The sequence below is a fragment of the Oreochromis aureus genome, linkage group 7 (genome assembly GCF_013358895.1).
Source record: "Oreochromis aureus strain Israel breed Guangdong linkage group 7, ZZ_aureus, whole genome shotgun sequence".
NCBI lineage: Eukaryota > Metazoa > Chordata > Actinopteri > Cichliformes > Cichlidae > Oreochromis > Oreochromis aureus.
The window spans coordinates 14,527,762-14,544,572 of record NC_052948.1 but is presented as its reverse complement, the minus strand read 5'-3'; the positions used below and the strand labels follow the sequence as shown (position 1 = coordinate 14,544,572).

General features: G+C 37.4%; 1 protein-coding gene across 1 annotated transcript; it reads left to right on the top strand.

Annotated features, from left to right (window-relative positions):
* The first annotated feature begins 1,531 nt into the window (after window positions 1–1,531).
* LOC120441262 (mucin-5AC-like) lies at window positions 1,532–7,783 on the top strand. Its single transcript, XM_039615649.1, has 20 exons — window positions 1,532–1,640; window positions 1,840–1,878; window positions 1,973–2,234; window positions 2,342–2,456; window positions 2,869–2,953; window positions 3,035–3,147; window positions 3,232–3,445; window positions 3,542–3,667; window positions 4,053–4,170; window positions 4,249–4,387; window positions 4,520–4,624; window positions 4,714–4,783; window positions 5,001–5,138; window positions 5,224–5,388; window positions 5,464–5,558; window positions 5,664–5,790; window positions 5,875–6,133; window positions 7,290–7,343; window positions 7,448–7,548; window positions 7,652–7,783. The coding sequence occupies exons 1-19, from the start codon at window positions 1,562–1,564 to the stop codon at window positions 7,509–7,511; spliced, it is 2,367 nt and encodes a 788-aa protein (XP_039471583.1). The 5' UTR covers window positions 1,532–1,561; the 3' UTR covers window positions 7,512–7,548; window positions 7,652–7,783.
* The last annotated feature ends 9,028 nt before the right edge of the window (window positions 7,784–16,811 follow it).

Sequence of the window (16,811 nt, the reverse complement as noted above, 5' to 3'; positions counted from 1 at the left end):
AAATGTTTATAAAACCTACAATCATTTTTCAGCCACAGTTATTGCCCCCTTAGTGGCCATTAAATAGAATGTGGACTTAAGGGCACTTCCACTTTGGCTGCACTTTTCAGTCCCCCATGTTTTCATCATCGAGGTTCCTTCGTTTGCCTGTTAAGACAGAAGTGCTAGTATCATTGTTTAGATATCTTTACTAGAAACATTGCATCTATCGAGAAGATTCTATTTTATATACACACACTGCTAGGTAATTGTATTTTCTGTATTAATTAGGTTTTATCTTTATATTTATAACTATTAAAAGCAATTGCTTTTTTGTATATGAAAGGTTCTATCTCAACATTTTTATTACACTCAAAACAACATGTAAAAAACTAACTGACTCATTTAAAACTATAACTATTTCTGAAGTTTCTATGTGAGGTTTATTTTTCTGCTTCCCAGAAGCGTTGTAAATGCCTAACTGACATGAGCATACACAAAGAGCACAACTTACATGCTAGTGCATAGTGGTTATGTTAACTCCATCTTGTTTCAAAGGTATAATTCAGATTATTTGAAGTTCACTATCTTAGTTTAATGTGTCAGCAAGCTAAAATTTAATTACTTGCACAAAGTTGAGTCCTAATAAGATTGTTTTAAAACAGTACCATTAAATTGTTATATTTACATCTGCGGAAGTTAAAATGTAACTAAAGTTAGTAGGATCTATCCTTTTGGGGCTGTGAGACATTAAACCCAATGTTACACTTGTTGAGCAAACTAGACAGAAAATAGTGCCGTTATCATGATAACTGATGATATTTGGCAATGTAAACATATTGGCAAAGCCTGAGAATTACATCAGTCTCATCATCTCACTTTTTGAGCATTTGCTGTATGTTAATCCAAAGCTACTTATGCTGATTACATATACATCCCATCATGTAGTTAAATCTTAACTTAAATGTGAATAAAGTTACCTGGTAAGACAAAGCAGACAGTCTTAGTGTGTAAACCCTTTCATATCTACACGTCTTTGACAAATGTTTACTCAAAGTGTGATTCAGTGATTCATAGATGTATTTTACATCAGCAAATTTACTTATGTCAGTGAAAGATACGGAGGCCAACCCACAGTTCAAATTCTCTGGGCTGGTCTTTCTGACAATGACGTGAGAAAAGCATGCAATCCTTGTTTGACAATGTGTCGTTCTCATGAAAATCTCACCTGAAAGTGTTCCATAATAAAAATAAATAAAAACAAACAAACTGTATGGCAATTAGGTTTAAAATATTTTCTTTACGATGTTGATGTTTATCCAAGATTACCATTAAAACTGAGGTATGGAGCATGAGAGAGGGAGTGACAAAATATATCATGACTCAAACAGATGAAGATGAAATGTTGTTATAAGACACTTCACGGGTGTGATTTTAATGTAGACAAAAAGGTCAACACCCAGGATGCATCTTCTGCTCCTCCTAAACTGCAAACATCAAATGAACTATATTACACGGCCCTTTCAGTGAGGTATCAGTTGGTGCACCTTTCCCTCTCTCTGGACAGGGATTGCTCAAAGCCATGAGGTCAGTCAGCATGCAGCTAGAATGGGTGATACCATGGCTCAGCCTTTGCCTTGGCCTATCAGCAGCCACCATTGGTATGTAGACTATTGTAACACAATGAGAGTGGTATACATGACTGTGTGAAGATGAAACTTTAATTATTTCTGCTTTTTTTTTCTTCTGTTTTGTGTTACATTAAGATGAACAGAACTCAAGTACAAGTCATATTTGTCTTCTGACATAATGACAATATGTAGGTGTTATAAATGTTATTTTCTTTTTCTTCTTTTTAAGTCACGGTTCAAAACACTGGAAAAATGCCGGTAATTACAGGTAAAAAAAAAAAATTCAGAGACAAAATAACGCAATGAATAAATAAATGATTAACCATTACACTAGTGTAATGACTTATTTTCTTTCAAAATAGTAGTGAGCCCATCTCACAACAACCAGTTCTGCAGCACATGGGGAAACTATCACTTTAAGACATTTGATGGGGATTTGTTCAGGCTTCCATCCACTTGCAGCTACATCTTTGCATCCCAGTGTAAGGCAGACTACAACAGTTTCAACATTGAGCTCCAGCGACAGGAGTCCGATGAGGTTACCACCATTAACAAAGTCACAATGAAACTGGATGGTGAAGTTGTGGAATTAGCTAATGGATCCATCAAAATCAACAATGAACCGTGAGTCTGTCTTACAAATGTGATTTTTCATTGACAGCTGATGCACTGGTTTAATGGACGGTTAATATTTAATCTAACTATGATGATTTTTTTTTTATTCCTTATAGTGCTGAAATACCCTTCAGTCGCGGTGGCATTTCAGTAGAAAGCATTGCATCCTATGTTAAAGTTCAGGCAAAGCTGGGATTGGTCTTAATGTGGAATCAAGAAGACTCCCTCTGGGTATGCTTTTTACCTACTGTGTTCGACGTCACTAATGTTTCTGAAGTAATCTATAATAAATAAATTGTGCTCTTTATAATTACTAAAGAAAGCTATGTGGATTTTGTGCTTGATACAAATAAATCTTATATACTGCAGATTATAGTAAATAAACTGTATATTACATTAAACAAATAACTACCAAAGTGTGCTATATGATTTAAACACTAGTGTGTGTGTGTGTGTGTGTGTGTGTGTGTGTGTGTACTGCTACAGAAATGTTCAGTTTTTTAATTAATATTACCTTTAGCACAGGTAAACAAAAACAGCTTTACCAGAGTATTCCTCTCTGCCCTGTATTATTCAAATAATAATTATAGATTTCATCTTTATTTCTGCATTTAATTCATATCTAACTTTGAAATGGTTTAAGGTTGAACTGGATGCAAAATTCAGAAATCAAACTTGTGGTCTGTGTGGTGACTTCAATGAGCTGAATAATGAGTTCACAAATTCAGGTAAGAGCTAAATCCTAAAGCTTAAAAAGGACTACAATCCAATTCAGTGATCACACTTGCTAAAACATAATTTCATATTAGATACAGGGGCTTCTTACAGTATTGACGAATATGGGGACAAGTGGAAAATCAGTGGTCTGTCTGACAATTGTGAGACCACGTCCTTTCAAGCCAAAGAGTCATGCGAAGTTCCGGTATGTCAAATAATTTTTGCTTGCAAGTGTCTTACATATATTTAAATGCATACTATTAAATGCATAATAATCTTTGACCAACAGGAAGACCTCTGCCAGAAACTGCAAACTGAAAGTGCATTTGATAGTTGTCAAGGCCTGATTGACACCGAGTCCTTCATTAACGCCTGTAAGGAAGATCTGTGCTCCTGTGACAGCAATGATACGTCTTGCATGTGTGCGACCATGTCAGAGTACTCCCGTCAGTGTGCTCATGCAGGCGGGACACCAGGGCAGTGGAAGAACCCAAATTTCTGTGGTAAGAACATAAACAAGGGGATTTGTTGTTTTCACTGTACTAACATCACAATTACTTGTTTATTAATTTTAATTCTAACTTTTGTGTGCTTTAAAGGAAAATCATGCCCCTTCAACCTGGAGTATAAGGAATGTGGTAATCCCTGCATGGACACTTGCAAAAACCAGGGCACCAACCAAGTGTGTAGTGAACACTGTGTTGATGGATGTTTCTGTCCATTTGGTAAGTTTTGTAGCTTCTAGTGGATAATATTCTTTATTTATTTATTTTAAATTGGGGCTAGTATGTATTCACTATTATAATTCTTAGGTTATCACTTTTATTCTTTAAATGTGTTATTTTTCCCTTTGACACTCTTTAGTGTATTTGTGAAGCTAAATTGGATAATATTTGATCAAATGTTGCCATCCTGGGTTGCAACGTTTACCACAGTGAAATCTAAGAAAAATTCTTCTTAGGTCTTTTTAGCCCATTGGGAAAGTGAGGAAAGTGACGACATCTATGGTTAAAAAATAGGAACAATCAGGGCCTCAAAATGTGCCGATGACATATCCATCAGACCTAATGGTGATTTTGTGTATTATCATAAAACTATCTGTTTCTAAAGGGACTGTCTTGGATGATGTCACACATACTGGGTGCGTCACTGTTGACAACTGCAGCTGCTTGCATAATGGAGAAATATACCAACCAGGACAATCCTACTCCGGGCCATGCAAGAACTGGTAACTGTATCATTTATAACTTCATGTCTATATTCACACTGGTTTATGAAGATGAACTGACAGACCTCTGTTTAACAGCACCTGCATAAATGGTGAGTGGATCTGTAATTTTAAAGACTGTCCTGGTGTTTGTTCCATCCTGGGTGGCTCTCACATCACCACCTATGACGATAAAACGTATATGTTCCACGGAGAGTGTTCTTATGTTCTGACAAAGGTGAGGTGAAACAGCAAATACTTTTGTTTGGGGGTTTTTTGCTTTTTTTTTTGTTATTATTCCCAAACAAAGTAATATAATACATGTAAACTACATGTGTAATTAAGTGCATTTTTGACTTTTTTATTTTAGGAAATCAATGGGACTTTCAGTCTTCAAGGCGACTTGGTTAAATGTGAAAAATCTGACAAATCAACTTGCCTTGCTTCAATCACACTACTACTGTCAAATCATGTGGTAAATTATATGTATATGTTAGTACAGTTTATTTGTTTTCCAATGGTTCAGATGGCTTTTCTGATATAGTAATATACTTTGTCCTATAGATGGTTAAAGTTGAAGCCAGTGGGCAGGTCTTTTACAACACACTGCTCTCTCAGCTTCCTCTCTTTTTGGGTGAGCATTCATTTGTCTTTTAGGGAATGAAATCCCAACATTTAAATGAGTGTCATCGTTTAATGTGAAATATATATCTGTGTGTGTGTGTGTACATATATGTATATATATATATATATATATATATATATATATATATATATATATATATATATATATATATATATATATAGATAGATAGATAGATAGATATACATAATATCTATTTCCTTCACAGATGATATCACAATTTTCCACCCATCTACATTCTTTCTTGTAATCCACACCACCTACGGGCTTGATGTTGAGATTCAGCTCACACCTGTTATGCAGGTCTACATCAAAGCCAATGTATCTAATAAAGGAAAACTCATCGGTGGGTTTGGATTTTGATTGGTTTTGGAATGAAGTTTAAAGTGTAAAGATTGTTGTTATATTAGACCATGATCATCTTTATCCAGGTCTTTGTGGAGATTTTGATGACGATGGATCACAGGACTTCAAAACAACCAACGGTATAGTTGAAAAAACAGCTTGGACATTTGCCAACACATGGAAAACCAAGCCAAATTGCCCTGATGTGACAAATATACTTGGGGACCCCTGCAGTTTGAGTACAGAAAAGGGTAGGTCACAGTCATCATGCTCTATTTTTTGTTGATGTCTTATCACTTTTTAAATAAACCTGTTTCTTTCTGTAGAGAAATATGCCAAATACTGGTGCTCCCAGCTGTCAGACCCAAAAGGTGTTTTTTCACTGTGCCATCCTGTGATACGGCCAGAAGAGTATAAACTTGTAAGCAGTGATTTCTTCATTTTTGTAATCATGTGTACATATTTTTATTTTAATTATTTATTAGCTTTAACTGATGATTAAGTTTTTTGCTGTTTCTCTTTGCAGAATTGTATTTATGACACGTGTGCCTGTGAAAAAAGCGAGGATTGCTTGTGTGCTGCTTTATCTGCCTATGTTCATGCATGTGCTATTGAAGGCGTATCGTTAACTGGATGGAGGAACAACGCATGCCGTAAGTTTAAACCAAATCATCTACTACAATGAATTAAATTTGTCTCCATTTAAACTGTAAGTGGTCCCTTTTTCCTTCCAACAGAGAAATACACAAATGACTGTCCACCTACTTTTGTGTATGACTACAAAATGACAAGCTGCGGTCGCACCTGTCGCTCTCTTAGTCAGTCAGGTGTAACATGTGGGGTTGATTTTACTGCACTTGATGGTTGTGGCTGTGCTGAAGGAACTTATCTAAATGAGAAGAATGAGTGTGTGTTGCCCTCACAATGTTCCTGTTACGCTGGAGACACAGTGGTACATCCTGGGCAGGTTACTACACTCAGTAATGGACAGATTTGGTACGTTTTTCAGTATATTCTGTATTTTAATTAATTTTTTAATTTAGTTATATTTGTTATATTTATATTTATAGTTATATTTAGTTATATCAGCTTGTTACATTTCTATCTTTAGTCTGACAATTTTTTTCACCATGTCTATTTTTCATGGGGCAAGAGATTTGATACTCTGAAACCAGCTACTAGTAACCAATGTATCCAAATGGATCTAACATCATTTCAAGTTGACATTGAGGCATAGCAATGCAAACATGTTGGTTTTGATGGGGTGAAGCAAAGTTTTTGTTGTACAGGAGCTAGTCTTGGGGGTCCTAAAAACAAACAAGCATTTGAGCATGTTTAAAAATATTCTTGACAGTTATTAATATTAGTGTGAGATGCAAAATAAAACTGTATTATTGGCAAATTATTATACATAAAGTATCAAAATACAAGTAGTTATTCTGCAAAATATGTCCCATACATGTTGACTGGAGTAACATTACTCCTACAGATGTTTAAGGTTGAACACATTTTGGATGTTTCATACTCTATTTAATCTACAGTAATGAATCTTAGTATACAAAAACAAAACAACCAAACAAAAGCTTCTGGCCACTCAGGATGATAAACACATGCCACATGGCATGTCCAAGACACTCGGAAAATGGAGACAAGCCACACAATCCAATGTGATCCGAAACAAGCATGCTAGCCAACTGCGACCAAAAGATAGAAGTAATGTAAAAGATGAATGCACACAGACCAGAAGGGTTAAGAAAGAACACTGTTTGAGATGAAAGGAAACAATGTTCACTTTGGAAGTTTTAATTGATAGCTATTTTTAGGTGGGGGTGGGGCAGGGGTGTGTGGCTTTTTTGTTTTTTAACCCTGTTACAAAACAAATCACTCATCATTCAGCAAGTGTAAATGTCTGGGCCTTTGCAAATGTGCAAAGAAGTTAAAATTCTGGCAAATTCAAGTTTCATTATATCAAAGAACTTTCTTGCTTCACTGATGCGGTTCAGCTTGTGACATTTCCAAGTATCACCATGTGAAGGTGTCCCAGGAATGTTTAACCTGAATACACACAACTGAAATTGATATCTTGTCATTTCATTGAACTGATACAATACATCTCTTTTCTTTCTCTTGTCTATCTTCATTTACGTTTCAGCTCCTGCCATGGTGGAAAATTAACCTGTTCAGGAAAACAAATGATTGAAAGTAGGTACAAAGTACTCTGTTCATCAAATGATTAGTTATGATTAGTGAAGTATTAGTAAATACAAGTATACAGTGGTGTCCTTTTAAACACACTGTCATTGTTCTCAGCATGCACAAGCCCAATGGTTTTCCTCAACTGCTCAAATGCAAAGCCGGGAGAAAAGGGATCTGAGTGCCAAAAAAGCTGCCAGACACTGAACAAACAATGTGTAAGACTGAGAAGCTGATTCATAACTGCCACACATGGACATTACAACAGCAAAATCAGTTATTAAACATTTTGATGAAATGTATTTCTGTTATCCTGCACAGATCAGCACACAGTGTATCTCAGGATGTGTATGTCCTGATGGCCTGCTGTCAGATAATAATGGAGGCTGTGTAAAGCAGGAGGACTGCCCCTGCCCATATAATGGAGAATACTATAAACATGGACAATCTGTTAATGTGGACTGCAATAAATGGTGAGGTTTTTGTGACATTTCTCATGACTTATCCATTTATCAATCCATCCTGTTTAAATAAAGAGTACATTTTAAAAACACATAATACTCCAACTGCAGGTGTCCCCAAGTATGTTTTTTCACATCACTGAAACATTTTGTTGTGATCTTTTAGGAATTAGTGATAGTTATTTAACAAGATTTAACTTCCTTTTTCAAATCTTAGCACATGCAAAAGCAGCAAATGGGAATGTACACATCAAGACTGTGGTGGAACCTGTACCATTTATGGAGCAGGAAATTACATCACTTTTGATGAATCAAGATTTGCCTTTAGTGGGGGCTGTAGCTACATCTTCACCCAGGTATAGTCCATACTTAAGTTTAGTCTTTATGACCTGTTAAAATCAGTCCTGTGATACTGACATGAGAAACTTACAGGATCACTGTGGAGGTGAGAACGGCACCTTTCAGGTACTGACTGAGAGCATCCCCTGCGAAAATGCTGAAAGTGTCTGCTCCTTTGACATCAAGCTTCTTTTAGGGGTATGTAAACATGAAAGCAAATTGCATTTACAAAATTTAAAAAGAATTAATTGATTAATAATAATGTATTGCCTCATAATTATTATAATTAAAATGGCTTTTTAAAAAAAGAAACAGGGTACACAGTCTTGTCATGAATATAGTGAGTTGGACTGTGTGTTTCAATATGAGCCCTTTTTTACTTTTCTTTTGGAAAATTAATCATGCCAAATAATTAAATATTCATCTTTTGCTGTGTACTGTAGTTGCATAATTTCTCAGTGAAGTTTTGGTACATGTGTACACTGAGATACAGTGTGTAACTAGAAAGTATAAATTATGAGATGTGGTCTACCTTTGTTGCAATTCCATATGTATTAATGTTCCTAAATGCTCAAATTGTTGTTTTTTAACAATTCCTAATAAGCATGTTTTATTTTTTACAGAACAGTGAAATTCGTCTCTCAGATGAACATATCAGAGTTATCAAACAAACCAATGGGGAAGAAATACCCTATCAAGTCCACACTGTGGGTTTATATCTTGTCATTGAAGCAAAGAATGGCCTTATTGTCATTTGGAATAAGAGGACAACCCTCATGGTCAAACTCAGATCTACATTCAAGGTCTGAGAGCACACACACACACACACACACACACACACACACACACATATATATATATATATTAATGCAGTTCCATTTTCCATTACAAATCAACTTATTCAACTAGGGCAAAGTCTGCGGTCTGTGTGGAAATTTTGATGGGAATATCAAGAATGATTTCACTACCAAAAATAAAGAAGTTGTGGTTGATCCCCTTATTTTTGGAAACAGCTGGCAAGTGTCACCTAGCTGCTCAAGTGCACAAACTCCAAAAGATGCATGTACACTGTACTCACACAGGCAGGCATGGGCAGTGAAGCACTGCAGCATTATCAAGAGTGCAGTATTTGCTGCCTGCCATTCAAAGGTAAGTGTTTATGAATGTAAGTAAACATTTAGGCCATCATGGACTACAGTCAGTCTGTACTTACATTTACTATTACTTATTTCAAAAAGGTGGATCCCCAACAATATTTTGATGCCTGTGTGAGAGACACGTGTGCGTGTAATTCAGGAGGAGATTGTGAGTGTTTCTGTTCAGCTGTAGCAGCTTATGCTGCAGCCTGTAATGAGGCAGAAGTGTGCGTGAAATGGAGAACTCCCACCATCTGCCGTGAGCATTTTTTTCTTTTTCTGTGACGAGATACATTTTAAAAATGTAGAGTATAATAATAACTGTCAGCATAAGCTGAGTTTACAAATCAAGTTTAATATAACATTGAATTCATGATTATTTATGATTTATTACTTTTGTTTTGTTAGCTGTATTCTGTGATTATTACAACCCTGATGGAGAGTGTGAATGGCACTATAAGCCCTGTGGAAGATCATGCAGACGTGATGAAGACATGATAAAGACATGCAGAAATCCCTCTGGAATATGCTACAATCAACTTCCAGCACTAGAAGGTATGCATTATAAGAAAGAGATAGTGCATGCATTTGTAGGTTTATAATTATACAGTCACTGACTATGTCTCATCCTTTTAACTCAAGTTGATAAATATTTGGAATGTGCATAAAGATTAAAGGGGATCTGTGCTCATTTAAAACTGTATTTTCACTCTTGGACACTACAATAGTATCTGTGTTTGATTCACAGTTCAGCATAATTCCTATTTTTCCTATACTGGGCCTTGGTGTAGCCCCGTAAGTTCATTGACTGTTTAAAACAAGCTGTATTAGTGCCCTTTCCCTATTTTTAAGCTAGTTTACAGACAAAGCAACTTATGGGTGAGGCTGCTATCTCATTGGGATATATTGTATTGTTAACCTATTATTGTACAGTGTTTACTTTACAATATAAAGCACTTTGAGGCAACTGTTTTTGTAATTTGGCCCGTATAAATAAAATTGAAATGAATTGAAAGAAAGAAAGATTTGGAAATTTGTTTTCCAAATTGCTAACTTTTGCTTTACGAAGTAGAAAATTGATTAAGACATGAGACTTCCTTTTTAAAGCTCTGTACTTAAGACTAAAGACAAAAACAGCCGTAGAAAAACGCTCACCCAAGGCTTCCACCTAGACCTGCAAAAAACTAAACAGGCTTTTCAACCTTAAACAGGACAAAAACAAGTGTTCTAGAGACTCCTGTTCAGAGGTGGGTCAATTATCCAAACCTTGTACTCAAGTAAGAGTAGCATTATTTTAAAATATTATTACTCAAGTAAAAGTGAAAAGTACTCATCCAAACTTACTCAAGTAAGAGTAAAGAAGTAGTTGGTAAAAAGACTACTAAAGTAGTGAGTAACTGGTTGTAATGTCTGATTTATTTTTTAAATAAATGCTATCAGACGAACAAAAATATCCCTGCAGTCTTGTGATGGAACTCTCCACATGGGAGAAGTGGACAAGCCCAAGGTCCAATCCTTGAGGATTCAATGTGTGAAGTTAATTATTTAAAGAAAAAAAGTAACGAGTTGAATATTGCCAAATAAAGCGGAGTAAAAGTAGCATTTCTTCTTCACAAATGTACTCAAGTAAAAGTAAAAATTAGGGTACAATAAAGGTACTTTTAGAAGTTCAATTTTTTCAAAAACTTGCTCAAGTAAATGTAACGGAGTAAATGTAACTCGTTACTACCCACCTCTGCTCCTGTTGGTCACAAAACGGACATCCTCCCCTAGTAGTTGAGTCAAAGTGAGCTCTGTGCCTGTTTGTATGTATCAATCCTTCACTGGAGGACACCAACCCGCTTTTCAGCAGGTGACTTGTATAGGATCCTTCATCTGCCCTTAGGGGTAAGGTCTGAACCAAAAACCTGTGTCCACCTTGACTCCCTGACCCCCACTAGAGCGCACCTTAACACAACTTTGATTCAGGTGCTTCTTCCCACATGAACTGATAACACTCAATACAAGCGCTCTCAGAGAAAGAAGCAGTCCATTCTCCTCATGCCAACCATCAAAAGCTGGAGCAGCTGAAAGCCCTGGAAATATGTACTCATATCAATCATGCCACTGGTCAGCTAAATTGTGATTTTCAGCAAACACTCTCAGTGGCACAAGTAAGGACTCCCAGACCTCTTCCAGGATCCTCTTCAAGATTCTGATGGACTTGATGTTAGTAATGTTGCATATGCTTTCTGTCGACAGTCTTGCGAGGTGACCCAGTTTCACAATCCCAGCTTGAATGAGCTTGGTCCTTATTGTAGGTGACAACAGCAAAAAGTCCTGTACAACAAAGCCATTGTGAAACAACGGTTCCACAAAAAGCCACAGGCCAGGTTTCTCAAGCATCCAACACTGAATGATAAAATGATGTTAAACCCATCATATCGAGCTCCGCTGTTTTAAGCAAAAACCGATGCTTGTCCAGTCCATGATGTATAGCTTTCTGGAGAAGCCGCCGAGCCAAAGCCAGCCAACAGCAACTGCTTCCATAAAGCAGCTTCTGAGGGGTTTGTAATCTGAAGGCCGTGGTCTTGGCCATGATATCTACAAATCCTTGTTCCCCCTCCAACACTGGAACACAGAGTACAGATGATTGAGCCAGTGCTGCCCAGACCAGAAAAAATTCACAATAAGACGCTGAACATCTTTAACCAACCCAGCAGGTGGAAAAAACACTACAAGCTTGTGCCACGGGGTCAAGGCAACTAGATTATTGGCAATCAGAGCTGTACCCCTAGCAACCATTTCCATTTAGACAACTTGGACTCAACTTTTTCCCATATACCTTCCTAGTTCTTTTTTCTCAAAATGTTCATTACCTCTAAAAAGTCCCATTGTCTTAATACCATTCCTTCCCAAGCACAAATTTCATGGCAGGATTGGAACGTTCTCTGCACACCATTCACCCACCAATAAGGCCTCACTTTTGTCCCAGTTAACTTTGACTAAAGAAACCTTTTCATACAAAGCTAAACTCTCACTCAGTTTATGCACATCATGTTGATTACTAACAAAAATATTAACATCATTAGCATAAGCAGAAACCACTACCGAAGGACTCTGACCGAAAACCGGTAAAATAAAACCTTTTAATCTAGCTCTCAATCTAAATAAAAGAGGTTCAATTGCTAGGCTATAAAGCTCATTTGAGATGGGACAACTCTGCCTAATACCTCTGTTAACTGATACAGGGTTATTCAACCCACTTGCCACCTTCATCACACAACTAGCTTTAGTGTAGTGTAATCTTTACCCAAGAAAGAAAAACATTTGCTACACCAAAAGCTTGCAAAGTTGAAAAAAGAAAAGTATGATCTACACAATTGATTGCCTTCTCCCGATGAATAGAGATAATCCCCATATTTAGGTCATATGTGTCGCAAATAGCAAAAACATCTCTGATAGTAAATAACAGAGATAATAACAACTATCTGCCTGAAACACAATACGAAAAATCCACTGGAATTAGGAGGTCAATAGAATTTTCAGTCGACTGGATAACACCTTTGAAAGAATCTCATAGTGTGTACATAAAAGAATCATTGGCCTCCGCTTCTTTAAAAGGGCAAGGTCCCCCTTTTTAGGCAGCAGAGAGACTACTCCCTGCTGGCAAGATGCTGAAAATCTTCAAACCATCTATTCCTGGGGATCTCCCAAATGCCATCTGTGTTACAGCCGTTGTAAGCTCCTCCAATGTCAAATCTGTGTTCAAAGTTTCTTGCTCCTCTGAATTGAGTTGAGGAAGAAGTTCTGCTACCACTGCTTCATCACATGTAGCTTTTGAAAAGAGATTAGCATAAAACTCCTTTGCAAGCCTTCTCATCTCTGCTGGATTCTGCTGGATTCATTGTAACTTGGTTGTTTGGCAGACAAAGGCAGACCATCTGCCTCTTCCGTGCGACTGACCTCTCCAAGTTAAAAAAGAATGTCGCTGATGCATCCATATCCTTAAGTTTTATAAACCAAGCTCGAATTAGAGCCCATTTAGCTCTCTCCTGAAGAAGAGAACTTAACTCAGTTCTTTTATGATACAATAAATCCTGCTGATTGTTCTGACTAATGGAAACACTCTCCAAGTGTGTTATTTCCTGTTCCAGTTTCTAAATTACCCTCATAATGCTGTCACTGGATCTAAAAGTGTATTGCTGGCAAAAATTCCTCAAAAGATAAAATCATGTAACAGTTTAGTGTTACAATGCCAAAAGGATTTCTGTTCCCTCACAGAAGTAAGAAACAGTTCCATTAACATCATGTGATGATCTGTAAACCCAACAGGAACAATGTTGCAATTCACAACATGAGTGCTATAAGAGCCAAAAAGCTAAAACCTGTCTAACTTAACTGCATGGCATCTACCTTCAGCCATTCTGACTGCACTGGTGTTGTCAACATCAGGAAAGTAGTCCAGTAACACAAATGATCTACCATAACTGTCATCCAAGGAAGAGTACAAATTTTCATTTTGGGAAACACTTTCCACAACAGATAAACAATCTGAATCCGATTCATGTCTGCCACACTGTCACCATGGCAACTTGTCTGCACCGTAGCCTGCACCGTAGATTCTCCCTATACTTTTCTGCCCAGTCTAACCTGTGCAGTGTCTTCCACAGTCTCGCAATACTTTTTTTAAGTTTTCCTGACTCATTTGGGACCCTGTTATAGCCACTGAAACTTGCCCGGCATCCGTACAGCAGTTAGGTTGTGGCAATACATCCAACTCAGAACTACCATGGCCAGCTGACACACCGTAAGCGCCTCCAACAGCAGCCCTACACTCCACTATCTCCATAACACACTCATCAACAGACTCACTGGCACCCACAGCCACAACGGTCACACCAACATCCACAGACTCTCCAGTTTCTCTCTCACCTGGAACATTAACAGAAACCATCGAATCCACCGTCACTCCATGCCCCACTTTGTCCCCAACTGCCAACAGCACCTGCTCCACCGAAGTGCTGGGCTGTGGCACCACTCTCATTCTGTTTCTCAATGACTGGGACAGTGTCCCTGAGGACGCCATCCCTGCAATGTTCACAACAAAAACCCCAAAAAACTATCAATTGTAACCCAAATCCACCGACACAAAACCATAATTTACCAAGAAAACAATCTGATTATTAAGATAATAGAAATATGACAAGAAATTTGGAATAAACAACAGCTCTCAATCTCTCAGTCCTACTCACGACATGCTCCACCACCAAACCCCAAACATGCAATGCATAAAAAATTAAGGAAGAAGGAAGAAAGAAAAAAGTTTTTTGAAAATGTGTTTAGAGCAGTTAAAATTTGGCCATCCACCATGAAAAGCATAATAGTGTGTACTGAGGTGTTACATATTCTTTTACTTCCACCCCTCAAAGTTGTTCACAAGGGTTTGGCTAGATTTCCTGCATGCACCTATTCTGTGTCAGTTTTAATAATTTACAGTGATATTTCAATTTTTAAGGCTGTTATCCAACATGCCCACCTGAAAAATCTTATTTGGAAGAAGAAACCATGAAATGTGTGTCAAAAGATGAATGTGGCTGTTATGATGATGACGGGAGTCATTACAACGAAAGGGACTCGATCCCTTCAAAGGAAAACTGTTACAAATGGTAGGACAATTTCCACCATACAAATTATGCAGCTGCATGTCCTCGATCATTACATCTATGAATCTTCTATGTGGTCTTCCTCCTTTCCTCTTGCCTAAATGCTCTATATTCAAAATCCTTTGTGCAATAAATCCAATCTCTTTTCTCTGCTTATGTTCAAATCACTACAGTCTTGTCTCTCTAACTAACTCTACATTTATCTAAAAAATAATCTCTGCATAATATTATATATTATTTCATGATGTATGTATTATTGTTGGGTCAACCTTACAATATAAAGCACCTTGAGGCAACTGTTGTTGTGATTTGGCACTGTACTGAAAATGTACTGAATTGAATTGAAAAATTACTTACAAATATGAAGGTAATGTAAATGTAAATAAATAATTCATAAACCCTCTAATTTACTTTTAAGCTACTGTAAATCAACTAAGGTGGTCTGCAACTATGATGTCTATGGTGAGTGGGATAAACATTATTTTAAAGACAGTTGTTACTGAAAAATAACATCATAAATGACTGAAGAGACAACCTGTATGATGAAGGAAATATATACTTTCTTTTGCAGCTTGCACTTGTTTCTACAACGGTAGTACTTACAACTATGGAGACAAGATCTACGAGACACATGATGACGATGGAACCTGTATCTCTGCTAGTTGTGGAGAAAACGGACATATTATACCAAAAATAGAGCATAATTGTAGGTCTACAACAACAACAACAACACCCTTTACTTTCACTACGACTGGTAAGACACAGACTAGTAGAAGATTTCTTATGTTGTCAATTCTTGCTAGAAGAAACATATGCCTAAATCTTTTATTTTCCCCAGTAACAACAACAGAGAGGCCTAAGACAACAACATCTCAAATGGCTCCTACTAATACAACAGAGTCTGTTACAACAATTTTTACCTTCTCAACACCAGGATCTTCGAAAGGGTTTAAAACAACAACATTTTCAACAGTTTCGCCTACAACAATAACAACCACAGAATCACCTCCCACAATAACTACCACAGTTTCACCTACAACAACAACAACCACCGGGACTCCTTCCACAACAACAACCACAGTTTCACCTACCACAACAACCACAGTTTCCCCTACAACAACAACCACAGTTTCCCCTACAACAACAACCACAGGAACACCTTCCACTACAACAACCACCATTTCACCTACTACAACAACCACCACAGGATCACCTCCAAATACAACAACCACCATTTCACCTACTACAACAACCACCACAGGATCATCTCCAACAACAACAACCACAGTTTCACCTACAACAACAAGCACAGGAACACCTCCCACAGCAACAACCACAGGATCACCTACAACAACTACCACCGTTTTACCTACAACAACAACAACCACAGGATCACCCCCAACAACAACAACCACAGTTTCACCTACCACAACAACCACAGTTTCCCCTACAACAACAACCACAGGAACACCTCCCACAGCAACAACCACAGGATCACCTACAACAACCACCACCATTTCACCTACAACAACAACCACCATTTCACCTACTACAACAACCACCACAGGATCACCTCCAACAACAACAACCACAATTTCACCTACTACAACCACAGGAACACCTTCCACGACAACCACTATAATCACAACAACAGCCTCTACAACAACTAGTTACTGCTATGATTGTAAATGGTCATCCTGGAGTAACAAGAATTATCCCAGTAGTTCTCCAGATGGTGGAGATTATGAATCCATTGCTAACATTACTGATCTGGACCTGAGTAAATGTGCAAATCCCATGACAATACAATGTAGAGCTAAAGATTTCCCGGATAAATCTTTGCAGGAGGTAGGTCAAACGGTAATATGTAATCAACAAAATGGCCTTATATGTAATAACA

Coding starts and splice junctions, on each gene's coding strand:
- LOC120441262 (XM_039615649.1), top strand. CDS start 1,562: ATGAGGTCAGTCAGCATGCAGCTAGAATGGGTGATACCATGGCTCAGC. Junction 2,457..2,868: donor ATCAAGAAGACTCCCTCTGG/GTATGCTTTTTA, acceptor AAATGGTTTAAG/GTTGAACTGGATGCAAAATT. Junction 2,954..3,034: donor TAATGAGTTCACAAATTCAG/GTAAGAGCTAAA, acceptor ATTTCATATTAG/ATACAGGGGCTTCTTACAGT.